Source organism: Urocitellus parryii, chromosome 7 (assembly GCF_045843805.1).
Source record: "Urocitellus parryii isolate mUroPar1 chromosome 7, mUroPar1.hap1, whole genome shotgun sequence".
NCBI classification, from domain to species: Eukaryota; Metazoa; Chordata; class Mammalia; order Rodentia; family Sciuridae; genus Urocitellus; species Urocitellus parryii.
The window spans coordinates 173,142,377-173,154,400 of NC_135537.1; the positions used below are offsets into that span (position 1 = coordinate 173,142,377).

Genomic DNA, 12,024 nt, shown 5'->3' on the forward strand with positions numbered 1-12,024 from the left:
CTAAGTGAAAATCATCTTCTTAATAATTTGCACTTAAATAATATGAAATTTCACAAGTTGACTTGACTGATTTCTTCATTAAGCTCAATTCCTCTATGTACATTAGACAGAAATTCTCAGCAGAGAAACAGGGAAGCCTCCTACTCAAGTTCTATTTCTCAATGAGCAGGCAACCTCCTCTCTTCTAATTAAAACAAAACAAAACAAAAAAAAACAACTCTGGGTTTAAAAACCAAAACATTTGCTGAAATTCCACTGAAGTCATGGCAGAGAGAGGTGTAGGCAGCGTGAAAATAGTGTCCCACAAAAGCCTATTCACAGGGTCCCTTCTCCCTACATGGTGACCATTTCCCATCATAATAAATAGCACTATCATGTTATTCTTTCTTCATCAGTCAATTCATTCAGAGAGTAACTCATTCCTCCTAATATGTGATAGATCTAGATTAATGGATTTCCCATTGCTGGTTTCTACTTGTACTTTAAAAGCAAAATGCTTTAAGCAAAGGGCTGAGTATATAGTCAAGAACTCCAGACATCCCTCAGTTGATGGAAAAGTATTTTTGTTCTGATGCCTTTGCTTCCCTCTGCAGAACATGCTTACTCCCTGCCTCACTCCCTGACACATTAACTCTTAATTATCCTTTATGAATGTATGGGAACATCAAGTCCCCAGAAGAATTCTGACTTTCCAGAGCACATTGGCTGAACTTTGCGTGTTCTCCCTTGGCCCTCTGCCCTTCTCCTTCGTAACCTTTAAGTTTGTTGTGTTCCCTTTCTGGAAGTTGATCTTTGTCTCCTCTAAACTCTGTGAAAGGAAGGACTATGGGATCTTGTTCATCAGGTGTCCTAATGCTTAGCAGAATAGTGTTTGATACATGTTTTTGAATACCTAGATGGTAGGATGCATGAATTTATCCTCAGAGTAGATAATGAATACTCATTGACCCAGAGCGCTCTTTTAAATCTGATGTTAGATTTCAATAGCATTTAATGGGGCATATATTTTTGCAAGGTGCATAGGAGAAGGCTTTTTTTTAACAGTTTTATGAGGATCAATTTTCATGCCATAATATTTACCCATTTTAAGCACACAATTCCAGGATGTTTGTAAGTTTACAAAGCTGTGGAGAATCATACTTCAAGTTTAGAACATTTTAGTCATCCCAGAGAAATACCTCATGGTCATTTTATATCACTTCCAATTCAAACTAATCCACTTTCTATCCTTGTAGATCTTGGAGAAGCACTTCCATAGGCTACACATACATTATCAAGGACACAGATGGTAAGACTTTTTACCTTTGACAGAAAGAGTAGAAATACTTCCAAAGTACATGATGGAAGTAATACCATGCTGACAATGATCACAGTTATGTTGAAGTCACTGATTAAAATGATGTAAGGCATGACGGTCAAGACCTACAAGGAAAGTCCAAATGTATTACATCAAACACACTCAGCCCATAGACACTTAAGAAATCATTAAGGCATAAAGGCTCTTATCACATATATCAGAATTTCACCATATGCAAACATACTTACATGCCATCACTGTGTCCACTTTCAGAGGAAAAAAAGAGGAGGAGCTTTTGTTAATGAGAATATACATGATTTTTTAACTTCCCAACAGATAATTTTAATTTTATCTTTGTTAAATATGTATTAATTGTGCATATTAATGTGTTCATTGTGACTTTCTTTTTCTTTTCCATCTTTTTTATTGGTCCTAGGGATTGAACCCAGGACCCAGGTCTCACTCATGCTAAGTATGTGCTTTACTACTGAGCTATACCCGCAGCCCCAGTGGTATTTGAACATATGAATATGGCATGTACTGCCTAATCAAGGGAATCCCTTATGTTTGGAGCCTTTGAACTCCTCTCTTCTAGATATTCATAAAATACATAATAGATTGTTGTGAACTGTAGTCAACCTACTGAGCTGTGGAACACCATAAGTTATTCTGTTTTGGTCCCTGCTACCCAAACTGCCTTTATTTGCCTTCCCTTTTTTATCCTTTCCAACCTCCAGTAATCACTAATCTACATCCAAAGTAACTTTTTTTTAGATTCTACATATGAGAGAGAACATAATGGCATTTGTTTTTTTGTGTGTGTGTCTGGATAATTTCACTCAACATACTACCCTCCAAGTTCATTCATTTTGCTGCAAAAAAACAAAAATTAATTGTTTTGGTTTTTTTTTTTTTGTTTTTTGGGGTTTTTTTTTTTTTGCATCAGGATTTGAACCCAGGGGTGCTTGAACACTGAACCACCCTCCCATCCCTTTTTATTTTGAGACACTCTCACTAATTTGCTTAGGGCCTTGCTAAGTTGCTCAGGCTGGCTTTAAACTTGATATCCTCCTGCCTGAAACTCTCCAGCTGCTGGGATTGTAGGCATTTGCCACCTCATCCACCTATAAAATAGTTTTGATTTGCATTCCCCTGATGGATGATGAGCTTTTCTCTCTCTTTCATTCCTTTTTCTTTCTTTCTTTCTTCCTTCCTTTCTTCCTTCCTTTCTGTCTTTGGATTTTTGTTGTCTATTTGTATGCTTCAGAGAAGTATATGTTCATATCATTCGTCCATTTTTTTTATTGGATTACTTGTCATTTTGTTGTGAAATTATTTGAGTTCCTTATATATTCTGGATATTAATCCAGAATTAATAAAAACATAAAAAAACAAATGAAGAAACTTCTGCACCACAAAGGGAACAATCAACAAAGCGAGAAGATGTTTATAGAATGGGAGAAAATATTTGCCAACTATTAGTCTCACAAGAAAATTTATAATAGATGAAGAGATTGAAGATTAAGGGAATATTTAAAATGACCAAATAGACTTCCTGACCCAGTATTCAATTCAACCCAAGATAACAGGATAAAAAGAGTAATGAGCTTTTTAAAGCTAAGGTAACAATAATAATATGTAAATCCTGTATAAATTGAAAGTTGCATGGGCAGTTATTTTAAAAATCCATCTTACCATTTTGCCTCTCATCTATCACAAAGCTTTGCAACTGTCCTGCCTAATACATTTCGTCCCAATTCCAAGAAAGTGCTTTTTCTGAGATTGTGCATTTTCATAGCAATAGACTCATTTTCTTTTAGAATACTGGTAAATGGGAGAAGAGGATAAAAATAACTTTTTATTTTTCTGTTTTGAGGGTCAATTTATCAGCCAACAAGTATGTATTAAGCATTAAAACTTCTGCTAGATCTAGTAATGTACGATTTGAATAAAAATTCTAATTTCTAGGTTCACTGAATATTACATAAATGCCAGGAATGAATAAAACCTGAATTACTTACTTTAATCCTTACAATAACTCTATAATGTACTGTTATCTTCTATTTATAAATGAGAAATCTAGGGTTCAGAGATGTTAGAGATGGTCAGACATAAGAGATGTTAGGATTCAAAACCACACAGCAAATATAAGATTGGAGTTCAAAACTCTAGTTGTAAATTTGTGAGTTTTAATGTCTTAGACTTAAACATAAGTTTTCATTTAGAAACAAGCGAGACTAGGATGAGTTTTTGTTTTAGTGTTGCCAGGAAGCCCCACATTGTGAAGTATCTATACACTCAATAGTGTATTTTATATTTCAGGACTTCTATTAAGTATTTCATGAACTCTCTTGAAAAGGTTGTAACTAAATTATTTAGGAACATCCCTAACTTGATACCATGAGTTACCTTTGTCCTCCTTTCGACGGTGCAGTTTTAAAGTGCAGGTTTAAGTACCCCTTATCTGAAATTCTTGGGACCAGAAATGTTTGGGTTTGGAGCATTTTGGATTTTGAGATTTAACTTCTATTGTTAAGACAAGTTACTTAAGACAAAGGTGACTATGTGGGATATTACACTGACAGTTCAGAAATAAATATATCTCTAGTATGTATGTATAATAATGTATGTGCACTTACAACATAGAAGCAAAATGACCAGAGGCCACTGTTTTTTCTCCTCTTACGAAAAATAAATGATACCACATATGTCAGGAAGATAAGAGAAGCTGAATAACCAAGTGATACAACAACCTGAAGAAATACAAAAAAATATCAGGATCAAAAAATGAAATATTATCTGAAGAAATAAAATCACATTACAAATATTTTAAAGATATTTTGTTGCACATGAACTTTGCAAGCATTTTTTTGGTTTATGGTAAAATAAAGATGAAATTACCATCATTATAGAAAACTTAATGTTAAAATTCATTATTAATTACCTTAAAAAATCTATGTAATATGTTACTTACCATAGCAAATATACCTTGACTTGTAACAGAAATGCCCATTTTGTTTGTTATGCAGATGATTAAATACATTAAAAGGAGAATTAAATTGAAGAGGTTAACATCCACCAGTGCCTGTCCACACCAGTAAGCAGAGGGGTAGAGGCCTGAAATCCACAGCTGAGAACTAGCTTTCTTCTGATGAGAGAACACAGAATATATATATAGGTTCAAGTAAAATGTAAATAAAAAAGAAATATATTGGAAGAATTTTTAAGATATATAATCTAACCTTCTAATTTTTAAAAAATAATATGTAGTGTATATAAATACATATAATTATTATGCTATATGTGTGTGTATAAATGTATGTGTGTTTACTATTTGCATACTGTGTGTTTATAGTTTACATATTAGTCAGGAAACTGAGGTCTACAGATACAGTTACATAAAAGTGGCCATTTTTAAAATGTGCTTTGTTTTATTTGGTAGGTTTTATTTTATTTATTTTCTATTCACTATTCAGATATTTTCTCAAAGCATTAAGCTCCGGGGCTGCGGATGTGGCTCAAGTGGTAGCATGCTCTCCTAGCACACATGAGGCACTGGGTTTGATTCTCAGCACCACGTAAAAATTTAAAAAAAAGAAAATATTTGTGTCCACCTAAAATATATATATATATATATATATATATATATATATATATATATATATATATATATATATATATATATAAAAGCATTAAGCTCCTTCCAAAGAAATGTTTTGTGACCGGTAGGACATAAATTTTCCTTTGTGTATTCATCTCTCCATAGAGTTACTGGCTCAAGATGATGAAAGCAGTCTTATCTAAAACTAACTTTCATGTTATGTCTGGATAATGAGCATAACTAAATATAAATATAACATAAAATTACATGTACAGAATGCAGAAGGAACCCAAGTTAAATTTGGTCTTCAATTTCAACATCAATGATTTCCTCCTGAATTAGGAAATAAGGTAGTCCAAAGATTTTTTTTTTTTTATAATATTGCTCTTTAAGGGTTTACACTGAGTCAAAAAAAAATATTGCACTTATGCTGTAAATTTGAAGTAAAAAGTATTTTGCATTTTTAAAAGTAAGTTTTTAACTTGCTAGAAATAATGAACAACAATATGATCTGAATTAAAATACAGTTAAGCGTTTTTCTCATGGGAAAACATTTTGAACACAGAGCATTAAAAAAAAACAATAACTTTAAATGCTTGCACTTCCCTACTTTCTCTTACTTTGTGATCAGTGACACTGCTCATGGCGATGTAAGGAGAAAGGCAGCACACAATAAAAAACATGAATGGAGCACCATCCGGCAACCCAGTCCAGTAGTACAGATGGTTCTGGAAGCAAAAACGTAATAGTAAATTTTTTCATGAAACATACACTATTAATCAAAGAATATGCTTTTTGAAATATTGAGAAGTCAAAATATAGTTCTAGTTTACAGTCATCCAAGGGGGGGAAGTGATTTCTTATTACTTGATGTGAGGCTTCAACTCTAAGAAAAAGACAAGTCAGAAATGATTTAGGTTTCACTTTTGGGTATACATCCAAAAGAACACAAAGCAGGGTTTTTAAGAGGTACATGCACACTACGTTGATAGCACCATTACTTCAATAGTCAAGAGATGGAACCATCCCAAATGTCTACCAGTGGATATATGGATAAATAAAACATGGTATATATACATACGATAAAACATTATTCAGCTCTAAAAAGGAAGAAAATCTGTCACATGCTGCAACATGAATGAACATGGAGGACATTATGCTATGTGAAATAAATCAGTCAAGAAGAGACAAATATTAAGGTATTTAAAGTAGTCAAATTCATAGAAATAGAAAGTAGAGTGATGGTTCCTCCCCAGGAGCAGGAGAGGAGATAGGAATAGGAACTGTTTGATGGATAGAGAGTTTTACTTTCACCAGACATAAAAGTTCTAGAACTTTATTTCACAACAATGTGAATGTATTTAATAATACTGAACTGTATGTTTTAAAATGGTTATTATGTTCACTTTTATGTTATGTTTTTTACCATGATAAAAAAAATAGTAATAATTTGTGAATTGTGACTCTTCATTAACAGATAACTCAGGCCTACGCAACATGTCTTTCTCAGCAAATCACAGATGGGTATGTGAAGTCCTTAGCAATTGGGAGGATACATTCTCTAGCACAGAGCTAAAAAGGAAAGTTGGTGCCAATGAATGCATCTTTGAGGAAATAAAATTTAAATCACTACCCCCAAATCAGTGTCTGTCTGAGACTGGGCCTGTGTCCAAGCAGTATACAGGACTATCTCATGGATAAAATTAGAGAAACAACACAAGTCTGTCTCAGAATAATTTTTCAATTCTCAAATTTTAAGATTTTGGAGTCTGTGTCTATAAATTCCAATTTTTCTCCAGGTGGGAAAATGCATTACTATCATCATAGGAATGAAGGAGTATGCGACTGGGGGATGGGGTGTCATAAGAGAGTAGCCATGGAATTTAGGTCCATTTTGATCCTGAGCAAACAGGCAAAGACATGAGAAAACTGAATAACCAAGAGAGGGTAACTGTCCCTTTCTGCCACCCACTGGTTCCACTTTCAGAAGAGTTCCCTTCAGACACTTCTGTGCTAAACCATCCTGTATTCCCCCTGATCACATTCAACTCATGGATGCATAGACATTACTCACCTCTCAAATCTATACCATTCCCATTCTCCCCATTACCTACAGAAAATCTGCACTTGAGTGTAACAACCATGCAATGGAGCCAAAATGGAACTCAACACCTTTGTCATAAAGTGAAATTTCCTTTTAACTGGTCTATTTCTAATCCTGCTGATTGGTCTTCTAAACTTTTGGTGTGAAACATTTGGAATCAGTTTCGAGAGATTCCTTTTGGTAACAACCAGAAAACTATAGGATCTCAAATACTTATTGTTTTCTAATAATCATGCAGTGGTTTTTGGGGGATCATCATTCAAGAAGAATGATGAAATGGGAAGCCACTGTCACTTCTGGGCTGCAGAGACAAAGGAAGGAGGTGATAAGATTGGAGCTCAGTGTGGAGGGCTCTGGTCTTCTGTCTCCAACCATTATTTCCTTAATTGTCTGAAGACAGGCTGTAGCCCAAATCCTGCAAGTGCAGCTCATGGGCATAAGAAACCCTTGTGACAGAGGAACCATGAAGGAATGAATCAGAAAGTATTCCAGCCCAGGACTGGCAAATCTTCATCCATGTTAGTCACTTAACTCACATAGTCAATGGAGTTTCCATTAGTAAATTATGTTAAATTTATAAAATTAAAGGAACATGTAAAAGGCTCCTGATTTCTAATTCAGTGTTTTCTGTCTCTGTCCCCTCCCTAATATCCTTCCTGGAATGTCTCTATGACTTTCCAGAGCATCCTCCAGGAGAATATGACAAAATATTCAGAAGTATTCACTGATGAAATTTCTCTGATAATAACCTAGCAAGAAAAAATACACATCTTATTTGATTAACATATTTAAAATGTTAGGACACAATAATAATTTTTAGGGTGAGTAGTTAATTATACATATTTAAACCTTAAAGAGGGCAAACATGGGTTACTTTTCAAATTCTTAATTTCAGGATCACTAAATTCAATATTTACCAGATTAAATGGACTTCTCTCAATTCGAATATACTGTGTATAATTAAGCATCCAAAGTAGCCCATTGCTGATAATATTCATGAGGATAGGAAAACAGTGCAGCCTCTTGGTATTACACACGATTGAAAATCTATAATCCTTAAAATAAACAAAAACAACATCAATAAGTTTAATTCTAAGTCCTAGAAGAACAAAGGTACAGTTTTTATATATAAGAAGCTGAAGTGCCACATACTCCAGCAATGTGTCCATCTTCAAGGTTAGCAGACTTTCCTGAGCAAAAGTTTCCTCATCTGTGAAAGAGGATACTAAATAGATCATTACATGATTAATGAGATTATATACAAAAGGCCCTAGCACAGTGGATAGTACAGAGTCAGCATCCATTTCATGCAAATTTTTATTGGTTTTGCTAAATGCCTATGATTTTGTTCCCATTGTGTCTTCATGAGGAGGTTTCAACTTTTGTTGTCTAGGCAGTTCATGATGAGCAAGAATAGGAATTTTATCTCGGTAGGAGATACACATAGAGTTGATAAAACATTCATGTTTACACTGCCAGTGAAGTATTTCCACCCTTTCTAAGACAAGGTTAATGTACTTCATGTTGATGAAAATGCTCATGTGTTCATCAAGAGGTTCAAGTTGTTTAAACATTTGCAGTAGGTATTTAAGATAAAGCAGCTGTCAAAGTTGTTTCCTAAAGTTGGCAGAGTGACTGCATTTTTCATAATCCATTTAGTTTAGGTAGAGTTCGATGATACATTTTCAAAATATTTTGTTTTTATTTCCTTAATAGCAAGAAACAAAAAGATAACTATATTTATTTTGGCACCTTGCTCTTACTAAAGTAAGAGGCAAGAGTTCCACTTATGATTAGGATAGATTTTCATCTGGTTCCTTGATTTCTATGGCTCATTCACGTTTTCCTAAATTGAAACACATTAAGATAGCATATAAGGAATACTTTTCTCTCCAAGAGTCTGTGTGGATATTATAATATTTTTAGTATACTACAGTATAGTATATGTTTAGTATAGTATGTTTTACCAACATATCATACAGATAGCTAGGTATTAAATGGATTTCCTAAATTCATAATTATATGATAATTTTAACATGTAATAGTTCATTGAGTTTGATCAATATGACTAAATTTAGTTTCTTTCAAATATAAAAAAATTACATACTTTAAGAGGAGAAAAATGTTTCAAAAACACCCATTTTAACATCACAGTTTATTCAATGTGAACTAAAAATGTTTTTCTGAGTCAAAGTTACTATATACTAACTGGGTTGATTTTCTGCAGTTTTTAAGAGTTAAAATATAGCACTTTCTGTGCATTTGTGTGCAGTCATAAAAGCAAAACTCAAGAGACAAACGTACCTTTTGTTTACCAGAAACTATGATAGCGCCATTGTATGAGAGGCCTTCAGTGCCATTTCTGTTTTCAAAGTCATCTACTTCCAAAAGTATATTTTGATGCTTCAAAGACTGTATAAAATCTTCAATATTTGATTCTATAAGGATATCAATAACAAAAGGCCATATAAAGGTGAGTAAATAGATTACAAATGTTTTCCTAGTGAACCCTGTACATAAAGTTGATACTTACAGCACGGTGTCTCTATAGATATCACAATAATACTGGGCTACGAAAAAGAAATCATTCACTACCATTTTCTATTTAACAAATATTATGCTATGATGAATTAGCTTTTTAATTCCCTTTAATGCAAATTGATGTGTGATCATCAAAATAAAGTAGTTCTATTTCAAGACTTTTATTTTAAAAAATACATTTGAACTGGTGATTTGTGGAGATACAGTTATTATAGGAGTATGTTAGATTGTCCAGCCTGATGATAATACTCTCCTCTCACCTGCATTCTTTGAAGTAATAGAAAGTAAACATATAAATGTACATGTATAATACAGAAATATTCTTATTTTATTCAATATATTTGCATATATATTGCACTCCTGTATATGGCATGGATATGCACTTTTTTCTAATCAAATGGAAAATAAGAAGAGGGCCACTATTTGACCAAAAATTTTAATGTGCTCCTAAAGAATGCAGCAAATGGTATTCTTTGAAAGAGAAAAAAGAGCTGAGGAAACGCACAGCCTGGAGCACAAAGAAGCCAATAGCTGCCAAGGTAAAATCAGCTTCCAGGATATCAAAGCTCAGAGGAAATGAGTAGAAGGGGACAGTGTGGGCATGGAAGCCACAGTCAGGGTCCTTAACCAGTTTGCCACACCTGGAGCAAGGTGACCAGTCAGACCCCTCCTCATGTCTCACAGAGCAGGCAATATTGCATCTGTCTCAGGGAAGAGTGCTATTTTTACCTTCTAAGAGACAGTATTTCTTACAGAGTCAGGCAAGACTTGAAGTAATTCCAACCCACAATCAGGGAAAGATAGAGTGGAAAAAAAGGAAAAGAAGCTTGTTTGCCATATTTTAGCTTGAAATCGGAGTCCATACTGGGATGCATGGAGGAGGCTCTGGGAATGGACAAATAGGGTCAAACTTCAGGCAAATTCAAAATTCCCTACATAGGAAGGACATATCCATGGGAAACAAGCTTTCCTTGTATCCTGGGACAGCCACACATGCCTCTCCATCTTCACAGCAGGATCCAACCAAACGGGGACGGGGACCACAGGAAAACATGAACATGCTACCAATAATCACCAGATTTTAAGGAAAGAGGAACACAATGGCACAGAAGTCCCAAACTTAAGGCCCCAAATACCTAACACTATCTTCAGAGTGACTGGAGAGGAAAAAGATCCTGAGTCAACACTAAACTAATAAGTTAAAAAAAAATCTAGATCTTAGAAATTAATGTACAATTAGCAAAATTCATTTTAAGGCAGAGAGGAAATTTATTTTCCAAAACCCAAGTGGAAAATAAGAACAATGAGAAACAGAAATGAAAAGACCATATTTGTTTAGAGAGGAAATATCTACAATCCTGAATCATAAATACATGTGAAACTGGACTGGGTAAGGAACCCATCAAGAAAGAACTCTGACTCTATATTTATTTTTAACATCTTAAGTAGAAACATATAAACTTCCCCTTTAAGTTAATCAAACACTTAGGAAACAATCAATTACCCAGTCTTTGCCATAATAAAATAAGTAGTCTTCCTGAATCCTATTTAAATTAGTAATAGAGTGTGGGGTGTAGTAGACAGGCCATCTTTGCATGTCAATCAGCATGTATCATATTTATGGTATAAGTTAGGAAGCTGTAAAGAAATCTGAAAATGAAGTGGTTCCACCAAGATAAAAGTTTATTTCTCTCTAATTCACAGCTTCAGGTTATCATGTAGATAAGTTACTTCTATCAGATTGAATAGTAACCCAGGTGCATTCACACTTGTCCCCATCATTCTGTGATCTCTAAAATCAGAGCAAATATTCACTGTTTTTCATAAACTATTTCCTATAAATGTATATTTTCTTCTCCTATGATTTGTTTCCTCTAACACATATGGTATTTGACAACAAAAATAACTTCTTTCTGGATGTAAATTTTGTTTTCTTGTTCACCTGTGTTATTGATGATCAAGAGGCTGGTACGAGGTTCCTGAGGAAGTTGTCCAGAAGAGAGGAAATATAATTCCGTTTTAAACTCCCAGTTTGCACTTTCATTTATCAGAGAATTTGCTATCCTTTCCATAATCAAAGGAAACAGTGCAATTCCAAAAACCAATAGCCTAAACAATAAAGAAAATCACCATATGACTCTATAGCAATTTTATTTCCTCAATAAAACATTCCACAACCACTTATGTGCCATATCTATAAGGATAATTCCTCCCAGGTACAAACATTCTGAGCCTTGTCTCATCGTGTTACCCAGGTCTAAAATGTCAATGCTGCATGAACAGTGGGTCATCCAACTATGAAAACTAAATGCACTTATATGTATGAACCTGATCAAGAGCTAATCTACAGGTATTCCTGCGGTCAGTAAAATCCAATACGACATTTACCTTTTCTCCCGCAGAAATGCTGGGCATTATGTTCTAGTTTTAAAATCTCCTCTGGTTTGAGCCTTTTTTGAAACTCCTCATTTAACAAAGTCA

General features: G+C 34.1%; 1 protein-coding gene across 1 annotated transcript in view; it reads right to left on the reverse strand.

The window, feature by feature from the left end:
* Positions 1–12,024, reverse strand: part of LOC113176921 (ATP-binding cassette sub-family A member 6-like) — a 55,649-nt gene that overhangs the window by 15,727 nt on the left and 27,898 nt on the right. Inside the window, exons 21-27 of the mRNA XM_077800524.1 lie at positions 11,486–11,652; positions 9,307–9,440; positions 7,920–8,057; positions 5,519–5,626; positions 4,272–4,445; positions 3,937–4,050; positions 1,303–1,422 (exon numbers count right to left, since the gene is read on the reverse strand). Of these exons, the coding sequence (XP_077656650.1) occupies positions 1,303–1,422; positions 3,937–4,050; positions 4,272–4,445; positions 5,519–5,626; positions 7,920–8,057; positions 9,307–9,440; positions 11,486–11,652 (955 nt within the window). The remainder of the gene's footprint in view (positions 1–1,302; positions 1,423–3,936; positions 4,051–4,271; positions 4,446–5,518; positions 5,627–7,919; positions 8,058–9,306; positions 9,441–11,485; positions 11,653–12,024) is intronic.